Genomic DNA, 15667 nt, shown 5'->3' on the forward strand with positions numbered 1-15667 from the left:
AGCCTACCCCAACTATGCACCTGCGAGTTACAGTATGAAAGAGAAAAGAAAATTTGGCAGAGTGACGTATCCTAGGTAAATTATAGTGTTTTTGAAGGTAGGACTGTTTCTTACTTATCTTCATCAGTGGAATTCCTTTCATCATCGATCCTAAATCATCATTCACTCAGTGTTTGCTGGATTACGTGGAACTGTATTAATTGGCTTTTAGTTAGGAATGTGTTATTCTTCTAGGCCCTTCCAATTTTCCTCAAATATTAAAGTATTGCAGATAGCAATAAAAATAATCTGTGTATTTATTTAAATGTAACTTGGATTACCATTTTGGGCCTGTCACTTACATTTAGTGTTATCTAGGTAATAAGTTATTTTGGCAACTGGAATATCAATTCCTGTGCCTGAAGAATTAACTTTTAAGTCTTAACTATTTTCGTTGTATTGTAGACTGGCACATTTTTGCTGGAGATTTTTGTGTGCTTCTGTGGCTAAAAATTCTTTGGATCATGGAGGAAAATTTTTCATCTCTTTTTATTTGTCTTCTTTCACTTTTTTGGTTTTTTAATTTTTTACTTAAAATATATAGGGTGAATAAAATTCCTGAGGAATTAAGTCTTTGTTATGTGGAATTCAAATCCCCCTCCCATAATATTTACATATTCTCCATATGTTAATAAATATAGTGTTCTATACAACTATGATCTTTAGACATGTATGTGTTTTTTCTCATTTCTAATTTCCCATTCACAGGATTAATTTTCCTTCTTGTGTAAAAAATGATTTTTCTATGTAATAATTCCTGACTGAAGTCTTATGATTTATTTATTTTTGGTGATATTTTATCCTGAAAGCCAGGTAGGGGTGGGAATTGAGATCGTGGGATATTTTCTCCCATAAGGATGCCATTTGTACAGATAGAGATGTGTAGTATATTTGAAGCATTTTCATGTAAATGAATTAATTTATGCTATAAGCTATACTTATTAATGAATTTTTAATCTTCTAAACTGTGAGTTAACTTTCTCCCCACTTTGAGGATAGAGGTAGTGAGCTTCAGCCCAAATACTTTCTCACATAATTTGAACCTCAGTTTTTCTCCTGGGACCTTATTTATAATAACAAGTGGTTCTGGCTAGAGGTACAGGGTGAGAAAGTTGGGGAGGAAGGAGAAAGAACTAGGGCTAAATTTATTGTAAGAAATATTTTCAGTACATTAGTGTTTTTTCTGAAATGTGGAGTAATCATTTTCTCTCCCACTGCCCTTTTAGTAAAGCCTGAAAGCAGAGGAAATAGTAACAAATATTAGATGCTTACATATTTTTTCCTTCCCAAGAGATCAAAGTCCTTTCCTTTATATACCTGTGAAGTAGAGGGTAACAGGCACTGTCTCTCTCTTTCAGCTGAGAAAACATATTAAAATGACCTATTTTACTTCACACACTTAGGGAAGGTTGGATCTTGATCCTATGTCCTTAGACTCCAAGGCTTTGTTTTGCCAGCTGCATAGTGTCTGTGGCAGGGTGCTTAATTGCAGGGCTCACTGCAAAATGAAAATGCGAGGCCCTTTGATAGAAGATTATTAAGCATTTCAAGATGATGGCAACAGAGCATTGAACCAATTACAGTGCCTTTCTAAGATCAGGGTCCCGTGAGAGCACACAGGTCACACACCCATGGTGCTGGCCCTGTCTGTGTGGCCCAGTCTCGTACCTTGGGCATCACCACCAGCAAGAGCTAGACACGATACGTGCTCCAGTCAAGCTGCAGGTTGCGAGTACACTCAGGTATCTGTAGCAAGAGCCCAGCAAAGAATGCAGAGGCAAGTATCTGGCAAGAATCTGGCTAGACCCGACAAAGTGGGGGTGAGAGTAGAAGCTTTGGTTGGATGGGTATCCGATGCTTAGGGTTTCCCTGAGGCACGCTGGATCCTTAGTTTAGGAAAGCACTCTATTTCTAGACGCTGCTAACAGATAGCCTTGACTCTCTCGATGACTTGTCTACCTAGGTTAGGATGGGCTCAGGTTCAGGGCAGGGCTGAGATCTCAGGTTGGACTTTGCCGTACTCAAGGGTGAAGAGGGATGCTGTAAGTTGCAGACCAATGTAATGCTATTCCCTGCGAAGTTGAATGAACACACATGGTTTATTTTACTAAATGCCATTTGCTAAAGTCTAGACATCTTTATTGAAATTAGAATGAGTTCAAACTAACTTCTGTGTTTGTTAAAACCGGGTGACTCTTCAATCACGTGTTTCCAAAATAACCACAACAAAAAATTGTTTATATACTTCTAGCCATTAATCCATTCAGTGAATATTTATCGAACACTTGTTACAGATTATAGGCACTGTTCTAGACACCAGAAAAATAGAGGCACAGGACAAATCTTTGACCTTAAGTAGTGTATATTCTAGCGGATTCCTCAGAATCCAGTGAATTCCAGTGGGTTTTGCAATATTGAATTTGGATGTATTTTCTTAAGCTCTTTTTTTGTACTTGAAGCAAAGTAAAAAGAATGGTCAGAAACAAGTTGTTATATTTTTTCTGTAAAGAAAAGAAATATTTTGTATGTTATAGAATACAAGGTAAAAAATAGATTCCTCATGGGACAAGGATTTTTTTCTCCACTTTAAAAAAGGATTAAAATCACCACAAACATAAAGGTCTCATAAGCGACACTGCATTTGTTAGAAATTTGTAACTTGCAGTTAAAGTAGAGATGATTTTGTGATTCTCTTTTTGGCAGGCATAGTGTTTTGTAATATTTAACTTTTGCCGTAAAAAGTTCTTGTGATTTCTATGTTTTAACCTGGTAGGATTTATTCTGTGTACTATATTATTTTCTATGACTTTGTCACAGCCAGGCATTAAAAAATAGTAGTATAACTATAATGCCTAGGGAGGAAAAAAGGAAAGAAAGAAAGAAACCTATTTTGTGGAAACACTGTTGAGTGTTGAAAGCACATCTTGAAATCCTTATGAGTGCAAAAACAGTAGTGTCCACAACCATGTGTTTTGATACACCATAAAATCCTTGATCTCTCATGATTGAAGAACGCTAGACATTCCAGAGATACTTCAAAATCTCTCTTTTAGAACATAATGCAATATACCTAAAATAAATTAGTAATAAGTGTTCCTATTCCCACCTAGGCCATGTGCCTCCTTCCCCAATCCCCTGCCACATCACTGTCTTAACTTGGCAATATTCTCTGCTTACCATTCACTAACATCTTTTTCTTTTTTTTCACTTTCAAATGATTTTTCATTTAATTATGAAAGGTACAACAATATAAGAATGTTCCCTTTATTTTAACTTTTAGATGCACTTGCTGTATTCAAACAAATTATGTAGTTATTATTTGCTTTTAAAATCAATTCACTAGAAACGCACTGAAGACTTACTACGTGCAAGAAACTTGCTGGAGGGCTGATGAGATTTGGCAGTGAGTGTGGTTATAAGGGGGATATATAAATGCACAAGATATTATCCCTTCTACTAATTTGGGAATAAACAATGTGCTTTTGTTCATACTACTCCCTCATATTGGAATGCCATTTCCCTAGTCTCTAACATTGGAATCTCCACATCCTTTAGTTACTTCCCCGTGAAGCCCTTTCCAGAATGTCATAATCAGAGTTCATCATCTCTATGTACTCTCCAGGGGTCACTATACATCTATATAGCATTACGCATCTTGGTTTTTAGTTGTTGTTTTTGCTTTCATGCCTAATTATACCCATTAAAGTCGTGCTACTCAATTTAGATTAATTACAATGAAATAATATGAAAAATTCCATTTTTTGCCTGCACTACCACGTTTCAATTGCTCAATAGCCACATGTGGCCCATGGCTGGACAGCACAGATTTAGACCATTTCCACCACCACAGAAAGTTCTGTTGGATAGAAGTGCACTAAATTCTAAGCTTCTTAAAGACAGAGGCCATATCGTTTAAATTAATAAGTTTCAAAACTTAAATAATAATAAATGTGAAATAGGTATATCTCAGTGGTGATGTGGGGCAAGGAAGAAGATCAGGATTATTCGTCAGATAGATACAGCTGTGCATTATTTAAAGTGTTAATTAAAGTGGGCTCTGTTGTATTTGAAAAGATTGCATTAAACTCTAAAGAAAGACGAGTATGTTATGTTTGCTGAAATAAATATAGGTACTAGGGATTCAAAGAAATCACAAAGACCACATGTAATATTGAACTCAGTTTTAACAAATGTGGTCACAGTGAAGTAATTGGATTAAAAAGATGATATCTGATTTTTATCTATCAGTCTAATATCTATAATATCTAATATACATTCCTATTCAAAATTCTTCAGAGTAAAATTATTTTATGGACTTGAAATATAATTTTTAAAGAAATATTATATTCTAGGGTTGCAAATTCTAAGAATTTCTTCAGTAGTACCAAGGAAATTTCTAAAACTTCTAAAAAGTTCTGCACCAGTACTAAAAAAGTTTTATTTTTTACTAGTACAATGAAAAAGTAAGTTACTGCATTTATTTGAACTTGAAAAATAACATAAAATTATTGGTTTGGTAGAAATATACTACCTCCTTTTCCAGATATATAACCATGTAGAGCCATAAAGTTTATTCATTCATTGCACACATTGGCCTTCAATTTCAGAATATTGTTCATAAGTAGAATGGGAATTCTGCAGGGAGAGCAGGTCTAGTACATGGGAAGGTGTATGGCCTTTGTACTCTCTGACTTGGCTACTGACTGACAGTGTGGTCTTGGGCAGATTACTTAACAGTTCTGAATGTTTTCACTCATTCTGAGATGGGGCTACTGACCTTTACCACACAAACGTATTATGAAGTTTGTGGAAATAGGTATTGAAACATCAAGTACCTGTCTGGCATGTACTACCTATCCTTCCAATACTAAGTTCAATACCTGCCAGTGTCCTTCCTTTTGAACCCGTCAGTATCTTTACCGCCTAATTTATCCAAAAAACCCAGAGATTCCATGCTTGATTTTTTTCTGATGAATGATATTTTTTGCTTCTTATCATTGTTTGCCTGTAGATCTTTTCTCTCTTATCCATGTTTCTTCAATGGCAACAATTACTATCTGAGACAAAGAAAAGACCATTTTAATGGGCATAGACAGAGGTAACCTATGCCATTAAGCTTGATAATAGCTTAGAATAACATAAAACTCTCAAAATTAAAAGGGATTTTAGAATATTATATGCTACTTTATATACCAAGAACGGCAACATTGTTTATTTGATTGGGCTGTCCTGAAGATTTGTACTGCTTAGTAAAAACATTTGTCATTCTAAGGACCATTAGCACATGGGGTGATGTCCACCTGAATGCTGTGATGACATAGGAGAAGGAATAAATAACATTTCTTTGCCTGATGTGAAGCAACCCCTTCACACACACACACACACACACACACACACACACACACACACACACACACACACTCTCCCTCTCTCTCTCTATCTGACCTAATTTTCAGGCTTTTGTTCGTTTTGAACCCCTTCCCTTGATGTCTACTTCTTTAACCAACTGATTTGCTATGCACAGTATAGGTTTTTGGAGTGAGGGAGCTCAGGTTTCTGAATCCCATGCTTTGACTACTACTCAATTAATCTCTGACCTAAACATAGCCTTGTGTTTCTCATCTGTGTAATGGGAATAAAAACACCTGGTATGTTATTTTGTTTTGAAGTTTAAGTGGGAAATAGATGTTTACAAAATTCCTGACATACTTTCTTAATAAATATTGATCTTCCCCTCCCTTACCTTTTCAAAGGTATGTTGTGAGGATCCAATGATCCAATGAACTAACATGCTGTATAGTAAGAGGTGAAGAGCTTAGAATTTGAGTCAGACCTGTGTTCAAATCTTGGCTCTGCCACTTATTAGCTGTGTGACCCTAGGGTATTAATTTATTAAAATAGTTTCTTAATTTGTAAAATGGGAATAATAATTTGTATTTCATGTAGCTGTGGTGAGGGTAATGTGAAATGTATACAAATTGCTCTGGACTGGACCTCATGTCTTCTATACATTACTAAGCTCTTACTAAATCACTCTACTCAAATTATTATTTGTGATCTGAGTTATGTTCACCTTCTCTAAAGATATCTTCTAAACTGGATTTTAAGTTTTTGGAGGGTTAGGGGCCAGATCTGACTATCTGTAGCACCACCTAGGACGGTGCCAGTTGAAATTATGCCAATGTTTGTTCAACTTAACAACCAATAGAAAAAAATGCTCGAGATTTTTGGCCTGCCCACCCATCAGCCACTACCCTTGGGATAGTTAATAAGAGCAACAGGTTTGGGTAACTCATTACTTGTAATAAAAGCTGCATCAAATTAATGGATTTTTCAAGTATTAAAATGGCACAATTGTATTATATGACTAGAACTCTATAAAAGATTATGTACTTGGCTCACATTTATATAATATGCATTCATTTATTAAATACCTAGGCCATATCTACTGCATTACTGAAAAAAAAATGTGTGTGTGGTCTACCATGGATGTTATGTAATACAGCCACTACTTAGGTGCTCCTGACGTGTTCTCTGTGCTCTCCAGTGACTTCATAATGACTGGTTTTAGGGAAGAAAGTAAAATAAAGTGAGGAGAGAAAGGGAATTGAACATAAGCAAAAGGGGTAAAAGGGAGAATGATCAGGTTGAGTAGATGGTACATTCCACCAAAGACTACCTTAGTCATTGCTAAGTCATTGACCTATTTAGTATCATTTTTCTTGTTATAGTTTTTGTTGTTTGAAAATATCATCCTTGTAATATATCATTTGTAAAATTATAGCTGTGGTGAACTTAAAGATGTACTTTTTTAATGTACTAAAATTGATTATTTGAGAGCATGAAGGGTAATTTAAAAACACACTCAGACAACGAGGAAAAATAATTTTGGAAACCAAAATTTTAATATCTCGAAATTAAAATAAACATTTTCAATGCTTTTCAAAATCTTACATTTTTCTTCAAGATTTGCTTATGCAAAAAAAATTTTTTTTAATATAATCTGTGGTTTCATGCACTATCCCTGTGGGGTAGATCTTACTTAACTCCTTGTAAGAAATAAAGAGCACAGAAAGTTGAAGGCTTATCTTAAATCTCACAAAATATGAAATAATAAGAATGGTATTTTAGGGTTTTAAGTTCTCCTTCCTGATTCATTAATTTGAGCCTTTTATGTGGTCCTGTTTATGGAGAAATTGAAAAGTAAGCAGGTTTAGGGCCTGATTGCTGTGTATTGTTTTCAGATCACAGGAGATGCAAGCTTCCAATTTCTGTTATTATGTTTGTTTAACGTTTCTCTGTAAATCAACAAGGCTTGTTTTATCTAGTCTTAGCCAAATCAAATATGATCCCCATACTTTTCCATTTGTGTTTGAAATTATAGTGAAAGTACTCATCATTATGGTGTTTATTGAAGTGAAAACTTGTATGTGATTGTATGAATGCCTAATAGACTTGAAGTAAAGACTGTCAAATTCAAGAATATTTGGAAAGATTGCATGTGTCTTCTCTACCATGTATTTGTGGCATTTGTCGGGGGGGGTCTAAATTTTTTTATTTAGTTCCATAGTAAAGAATTTATTAAAAATTTTAAGATTTCTCAATTGCTCTTAAGTAAGATATATGAGAAGCATTTTTTTTTGATAAATGCAATGTAAAGTTAACAAGAAAATAAGGTTATCTTCTTGTACTGTGTTCTCTGATTTCAATCTCTTTTTCATCTCCTTGTTTTTATTTTTTTCTTAACTTTAGAGGGCTGCTTAAGTATCAAACTAATTTAGATACGCATCCTCCTGGCTGCATCAATCTTAATGGAACCCGCTACCAGAATATTCACTTACCAGAGTATGTCTCAGAACATTTTCATGAATCTTTCCCTGGAGGATTTTCAAAACCAGATGAGCTTACCCAGAACACATTTGTGAAGATTTGTGTGGAAGAGCCCAGATTCCAAGCTAATTTTCCACAGGTCAGATTAATTCTATGTCTTTACTGGTCTCTGCAAAGTCCATGTTTCCATAACAATTGATCAACATTGTATTTAGACATGTTTTTGAAGGTAATGAAGCAATTATTCTTGCAGAAGAGAATGTTTCAGGATGTTTCAATAGCAAGTTAGTACCTATTGTTTCATTATAGGCAGCCAACAGCTCAACGAGAAAGACCTATGATATTACAGAATATAGAAAATCCCTGCTTAACTGATCATATGATCTTTGCATACTGTGGCACTGGTACTTGCCACAAGAAAGGTAGCAAAGATATTTTCCTTATGCATTGAGAAAAATAAGTTGAATAAGGAAAACAATAGTGAAAGAACTAGTACTACTACTAATAATTATTATGGTATAATATTATGGTACAGTATTATATATAATATTATAAATACTAAGCTGTAAAATCAATTTATTGAATACTTAATATCATCTGCTAGGAACTATGCTAAAATATATAATATGCATAATTTTTTCAATATTCACAACTCTTTGAAGTAATTACTATCATCCTCAATTTTCTGATGAGGAAATTGTGGCTTAAATACATAAAATACCTTGACCAAACTCTACAAACTAACATGTGGGAGAAGTAGAGTGTAAAACCAGGTTGTTGATTTGCTCTTAGAAAACTTCTTTCCCAAATACCCAGCCAGTAGTTTAATTAAGGTCCTAATCTTCCCTTGTGGCCATGGGAGCTGCCCACATGCGTATTACGCCCTGTATTCTTTGTCTGTAGCAAGTGAAAATCAGGGAATAGTGATGTTGAATGTCTGTTTTAAAAAGAAGAAAGGGGGGTCAAAAGGTGGAGTTTGTAGATGACTTTGGAGTGAGTGAGTGTTAGTCTTGTGTTTATTATTAATAATAACCCTCTAGATTTCTATTAGACTTTACAACCTTCATTGCTTTTCTGGGCTTCACACAATGCTATATGTTAGGGAGGGCAGGTATTGGGACTCCCATTTTACTTGTGTGTGACCTGATGCCCGAACGTTGACTGTCCCAAAGTTGCAGAGCTTGTCCTGTGATACTTATTCTTCACACAGTTTCTAACCAAATGTGAGGAAGAGGCATGATTTGCGTGGAAGAATAGAATTCTGGAATAACTCTGTAAATAAGGTTTAAAAAAGTGACCATGAAAATAAGTTTGGGTTGGAGGCTTCCAGGTGTTGAGGGAGATAAAGTATGCAGCTGTAGGAGAAAGGTTGGCTACACAGGTTATGCAGTTATCCTGGGATCAGGGCTATCCCTCCAGCACACATGCAAAATTGTCATGGTTTCCAAATTCTAAATATTATCTGCTGTTCATATTATGTAAAAGTAAGTTGTGAACAACACATGTGGTATACCCATATTTAAAAACATGTGCATATACATATTTTACATTGGGTATACATTTTGTATATGTACATTATGCATATACATTGTGTGCATTAACAATATCTAGGGTTCTCATTTTTTTAACAAACATTGAACTGGTACATTTTTGTTAAAATCATCTTCAGATTTATTTGAGCTTATACTTCCCTTTCTTCTCTCATTAGATAAAGATATTGTATATATATACATTATATATATCTGGTGTGCACAGAAGGATATATGAAACAATGTATGCTTACCTGTTAATGGTAGTTATACCCTTATCAATGGCTAGAGGGTAGGGTCTTGATATTACTTCCCCTTTTATTTTATACTTTACTCTTGTTTAAGTTGCAGTGAGCATCTGTTGTTTTTTACGCATTTTTATTTACACTTTGTTATTTAAAATACAGATTAAAATATTATTACGGTTCTCGCTTCAGCAGCACATATACTAAAATTGGAACGATACAGAGAAGATTAACATGGCCCCTGCACAAGGATGACAGGCAAACTCATGAAGTGTTCCATATTTTTGGCCACGTAACTTGCTTTGGCCAATGGGATGCTAGTGGATGTGATGTGAGCAGAGGATATGATGTGTGTGCTTGTCTGATTGGGCTTGTCCTCTTGTACTTCTACCAGCACCATGGCAAGAGCATACCTGGGGTCGCCACTGCTCCTCAAGCTTTGGTCCTATGATGTGACACATGGAACAAACACCCCAGTTGTCCTACAGATATGTTACCAAGAAATAAATGTTTATTATTGAATGCTAAAAAATATATATTATTACTGTATTATTACTGTAATGTGTCAAATAAGCAGTTGGGCAGGATATAAAGATTCTTATAATACAAGTGTTTCTTAAAGTGTATTTCAAAATTCTCCGTTAGACCTGGCTTTGGATTTCTGGACCTTTGTGCCTGTATTGTGCTGAAAGGCTTTACAGGTGTATCCGGAGCAATAAGCCAGTCACCATCATCTCAGTCATAAGTCACCCCTCAGATGTCATGGAAATCCGAATGGTCAAAGAAAATTTTAAAGCAAGACCTGGCCAGGTAAGTCAGTGTCCAGCAACTTTTAAAATACCCTTTATCTTTACATATTTTTTGAAAATTAGCATCATTAGACTATTTCTTTTTTGGTCATTTAAAAATTGTTTGTTGCTTTTTAGTATATTATTCTACATTGTCCCAGTGTGTCTGCATTGGAAAACCATCCATTTACTCTCACAATGGTAAGAAACTTGTTTTTTGATTTTTTAATTTTTAGAATGAAATGTGTCTTTTTCTTTTTGTGTGTACACTCCACCTCATTCTAAAAATCATTCAAACCTGTCACAATATCCTTAATGTTTAAGTAAGCCATCTTTTTACAAAGAAATATAATTATTCAGAAACTTTTAAACTATTTATTATTTTCTACAACTTTAAACTTCAGGAAATAGTATATTTAATTTATTAAACCTTGTTGATTCAAAATGCAGAAAATTTCCTGAATATTTGGACTCTTCCTTTTATGAAGTATGTACCAAAATATAATATGTGCATGATTTTCTTTAGTGAGATTAAAATTATAGAAAAAGAAAGTACTCTGAGTTGAGGCGGAAGCATAAGAAAATGTTTAGAAAAGAAAAAGCCCAGTATAATTGGCACCCAGGTTGTGTATGGAGAAAGGAAAGGAAAATAAGGTCAGAAAAATAAAATGGAATAATAATGAGGGGAAATCTAACTAAATAACGGCATTATCAAATATTGTTAGCCCATTGTTTAACGTTATTTTTTTCCATTATACAAATGGCATGAGCCCATTATAAAAAAGTAAACAATTGACAAGCATGTAAGATCACATTATAACTTTCCCTCATTTCCCCACTCCCTAGTCCTTTTCTTGAGTTTGACCTATAGTCTTCCAGATATTTTTCTGTATACTTTGGCATATATAGGTGTCTGGCATTTGTTTTCTGGATCCTTTGTTTTATCATTTTCTCTTTTTACACAACAATATGTCATGGACAACTTTCCATGTTACTGTATTTGTATATGCCTCGTTCTTTTTGATCACTGTATAATATTTCACAGTAGGAATGTACTGTAATTTATTTAACATTCCCCATTGATGATAGAGGTTAAGATTTTATTCAGTTTCTAACAAAGGTAACTGAGACAGGGACCACATGTTTAAAATATATGCTAAGATATGCAAATAAAATTGAACAAATTATGGGGGAGAGGCCAGAAAAATAACTAGTGTCAAAGTGCTGAGGTTTCAGGATGAGGCTGTGCTGGGATTGGAACCGCTGTTAAATTTGATGTATTAGTCAAGTTGAAAACTTGGAAACATTGGCCAAGTTACTTCATCTTTTTGTACATTCATTTCTCAGTGTAATGTGATAAAAGCAACAGCTATTCACACATTTATGAGTTTAAATGAACTACTACAAATAAAGTATGTAGAACACAGCCTGGAACGTGAAGTGTCAGGTACATGTCGATACATGTTAGCAAGTATTATGATTTTTATTTTCAGTGTGAACTTGCCCCTTGAGAAAATGTACTTGTGAAGACGGCTAGACCAGAAAATTTTGTATTTAAAGGATAAAACAAGCAGAAAGGAAGTGTCAAACGGTTAGAGAAAAAACAGAAGTTATTTATCCAATAGCAATTCTTTAAAAAGAAAGAGAATTTTTTGCTTCATTTGCTCCAAATTTTGCATTCCGTTTGTATGTAGCAAATTTATTTATCTATTTATTTATTTTTAATTTGTCTTCCAGTTTTATTGAGATATGACTGACATATACCACTGTATAAGTTTAAGGCGTGCAGCATAATGATTTAGCTCACATATGTCATGAAGTGATTAGCACAATAAGTTTAGTGAACATCCCTCATCTCATACAGATTCAAAATTAAAGAAGTAGAAAATAAATATATTTTCCTTGTGATGAGAACTCTTAGGATTTACTCTGTTAACAGTTTTCATATGTATCACACCGCAGTGTTAATTATATTTATCATGTTGTATATTATATCCCTAGTACCTATTTATCTTATAACTGAAAGTATGTACCTTTTGACGGCCTTCATCCAGTTCCCCCTCCCCACGCCCCACCCACCTTCCCCTGGTAACCATAAATCTGATCTCTTTTTCTTTGAGTTTCTTTGTGTCTTTATTTACTTTTGAAGTATAATTGACCTACAGCACTATGTTAGTTCCTGTTACCCAGCATAGTGATTTGATATTTCTATATGTTTCTAAACGATCACCATGATAAGTCCAGTTACCGTCTGTCATCATACTAAGATATGACATAGTTATTGACTGTATTTCCTAGATTATTAATTATTGAGGAAATGTAGTTTGGTATCTAGTGAAATAATTAACAACATTCCATTTTATCAAGAAAGATGGCAACACTGGCTTACCTTGGAGACAGGTATAGTATAGTAGTTTACAGTAGTTACAGTATATATATATATATATATAGAATACATATAGTAGTATATATATAGTAGTTATAGTAGTTTCTCCAATAGTGATGATAGACACCCTTTCATCTGGTGCTGTGTGGGCTGCAGGTGACAGTGAAAGGGGAAATGTGTCACCATGAGGAATAGTGGAAACTTAGTTGCCCTCATGAGATATAAAACCAACAGGGACCTCGGAGTCCTGAGGTCATCAGGAGCCAAGTAGCCATGTCACACCCTTCACTCCTGTAGCATACACACCCTACAGGGTGGCTGAATAAGATTGCCCACATTCTATTAGGACAGCAGGAAGCTTGGGGAGTAAATCTGATCAACAAACATTCAGGTGTGATGTGTCAGCTCAGTCATGAAGCCATTTTCATGGGATTGAACCCACTACAGTCAGAAGCACTGTGCTTTAGTTCTGATAGTTGTAAGACATGTTTCTATTTCTCTGCATCCCTACATCCTGTAGGCATAAAGTTGGTAACATAAAAAGAAAGGGGAGAATGAAAAAGGGAGAAATACACAAGTAAAAGTTTGTCTTGATAGAGTAGTTTAGGAAATTTGGCCCAATCTTGGGGTCATATGAAATTTACTTCAGAAATTAACCTTTCTTTGCGTTCGAAACTTTTTTCCAGGTTTATTGAGGTATAATTGAAAAATGAAAATTGTATATATTTAAGGTGTACAACATGAGACTATATTTTGAAAATCGTTTCTTCATCATAGCATTAAGTAGAGAATATGGAATAAGAAAAGAAGGCAGTTGCTGAATGTCAACTACAGAGAAGAGAGGGATTTTTTATAAAAATGTTTTTCAACATACACAAAAGTAGAGAGAATAGTATAATGAACTCCCACATTCCCATCACCCAGCTTCAGCAACAAAAAAAAGAAGATTGTTTACTTTTTAGTACATATTCTGTCACTGAAAACTTTTATGTTCTCTCAAAACAGAAAATCCAGGAACTTTTCACCCGTGTTACACACTGAGTAGATGCTTCTAGATCTAGTCTCTTTCAGCTGGCCTAGAACTTTTTTTACAGGGCAAAGGAGAAATAAAATAAAGTGTTGTGTAGAATCTGAAGGACTTTAAGCAAATGCTTTATGTGGCCTGGTCTGCTTCCTGAAAGCTGATTGGGGAAGAGCTGTGATAACCCTGTAGCTGGCTTGAGGCACGGATGGGAGGAAAAGAAAAGAGAAGGGAACGGAGGGAACAGACAGAAGAGCAGCAACTGGAAATAGGAGAGAGAGCTAAGAAAGGGAGAACAAATTACATGTGAGGTAAAAGGTAGTAAATATTCACGCAAATGACAGGAACTTTAGAATTCAGTCCCAACTCTGTCACTTATTAGTTCTGTCTGTGAGTGGATCTCTGCTCTCATCAACTCCCAAATAGTAGTGTTTGGATATGAATCAAAAGAAAATATAGGGATAGCAGTCTAAAGATAAAACAAGCTAAAATGATATAAGAATTTTCTCAGGTACTTGACATTTTGTTGTGTGAATGAAGGACTATTTACATTCCCCACCGCCCCACCCCATGGAATCCTAAGGTGTAAGAATAGGAATAACAATACATTATTCTTGGAGAAAGAACATTGCTTTAGTGAATACTTTGAGAAATAGGATGTATTTGGCCGGGTGGGGAGACGGAAGAGCTTCTGCTCACCTCAGTGAAGCGCTGTTAGGTATACAGTCCTCCTGAGTACCCTATGAGCAGCTTCCTACAGCAAAGGACCATCACCCTGACTCTAAAGGAGGTCTGGTAAGTCCTCAGCACAAGGGCTCTGTGTCCAGTACAGGCTTGTTTCAGAAGATTCAGGGTCAGAGTGTGTTGGATGGAGGCAAAGAGGTTGGATGCCTGGGATTCCGTATCCATCATAGTTTTTCTTCTTTATTACTTTCTTCAATTAAGAAAAGATTTTTCCTTTTTCCTTCTACTTCTTCCAGGCCAGTCTTCCGTTCTCTTCAAGGAACATGGTTCTCTGAATATTCTCTAAGAAAAACAAGAAAGAAAAGACCTAAAATAGTTTGGAAAATAGTGCTTAGTATATATCGCTTTTAAAAATTCATAGTTTCTCTTACCATATTAATGGTTTTAAGACGTTCTTTAATAAATAATCTCATTAAATTTTATTCACCCATTTATTTAACCCTTTTTTACTTTCTCACTTTTAGATCTTTGTCTAGACTAATCTCTTTGCCCTAGAAACCAACCACTGCTTCTTCCACTTATTCACTCTCCAAATACCATACATTCTCTTGACCTTTTCCTTTTATAAGACCCTGTATATTCTCTTCAACAATTAGTGCCATTAAATTACCTGTTTAATACCTGTCTTCCTCCTAGACCATAAGCTCCAGGAACCCTTTCAAAGTTACGTTCATAGCACACCATCTGGTACACAGAGTAACCCAATATATATCTGTTGAAAGAGTGAAAAACACTTAATATATAATTCGTGTTTGGGACTTAACCTTGAGAAATACTTCATAGATGGATTTTCTTTTCCTCCCATCTCTCACTTGGAAGGTGAAGCGAGAGAAAAGGAAAAGCTAGAGGATTTAAGGAGAAAGAGGAAATGCTTATGGCTGATGTGGCTCTCAGTCAAAGAGCAGGTTTCCAGTCAGGTTCTGAGTCTAATCTTTAAGGTCATGATGACTATTTCTCTTTAGCTGATAAGAGTAATGGGAAATGTACTTAGGGGGGAGGTAGTTTGGGAAGAACCACCAAAGACAAAGGGAAACAATTTACTGAGAACATCTGGTTAGAGACAGCAGGTCAGTTTTTCACCTCCA

The 15667-nt window shown here is 35.1% G+C and overlaps 1 protein-coding gene and 1 non-coding gene across 3 annotated transcripts in view; both read left to right on the forward strand.

The window, feature by feature from the left end:
* The window catches only part of NOX4 (NADPH oxidase 4), a 142965-nt gene that overhangs the window by 47850 nt on the left and 79448 nt on the right, over positions 1 to 15667 (forward strand). For both annotated transcript variants that reach the window (XM_036862588.1, XM_036862589.1), the window contains 3 exons: positions 7792 to 8008; positions 10289 to 10453; positions 10570 to 10632. In XM_036862588.1, the coding sequence (XP_036718483.1) occupies positions 7792 to 8008; positions 10289 to 10453; positions 10570 to 10632 (445 nt within the window). The remainder of the gene's footprint in view (positions 1 to 7791; positions 8009 to 10288; positions 10454 to 10569; positions 10633 to 15667) is intronic.
* LOC118900326 lies at positions 9823 to 9929 on the forward strand. Its single transcript, XR_005021105.1, has one exon. It is a non-coding gene; the product is annotated as a U6 spliceosomal RNA (small nuclear RNA).

The sequence above is a fragment of the Balaenoptera musculus genome, chromosome 8 (assembly GCF_009873245.2).
Source record: "Balaenoptera musculus isolate JJ_BM4_2016_0621 chromosome 8, mBalMus1.pri.v3, whole genome shotgun sequence".
NCBI classification, from domain to species: Eukaryota; Metazoa; Chordata; class Mammalia; order Artiodactyla; family Balaenopteridae; genus Balaenoptera; species Balaenoptera musculus.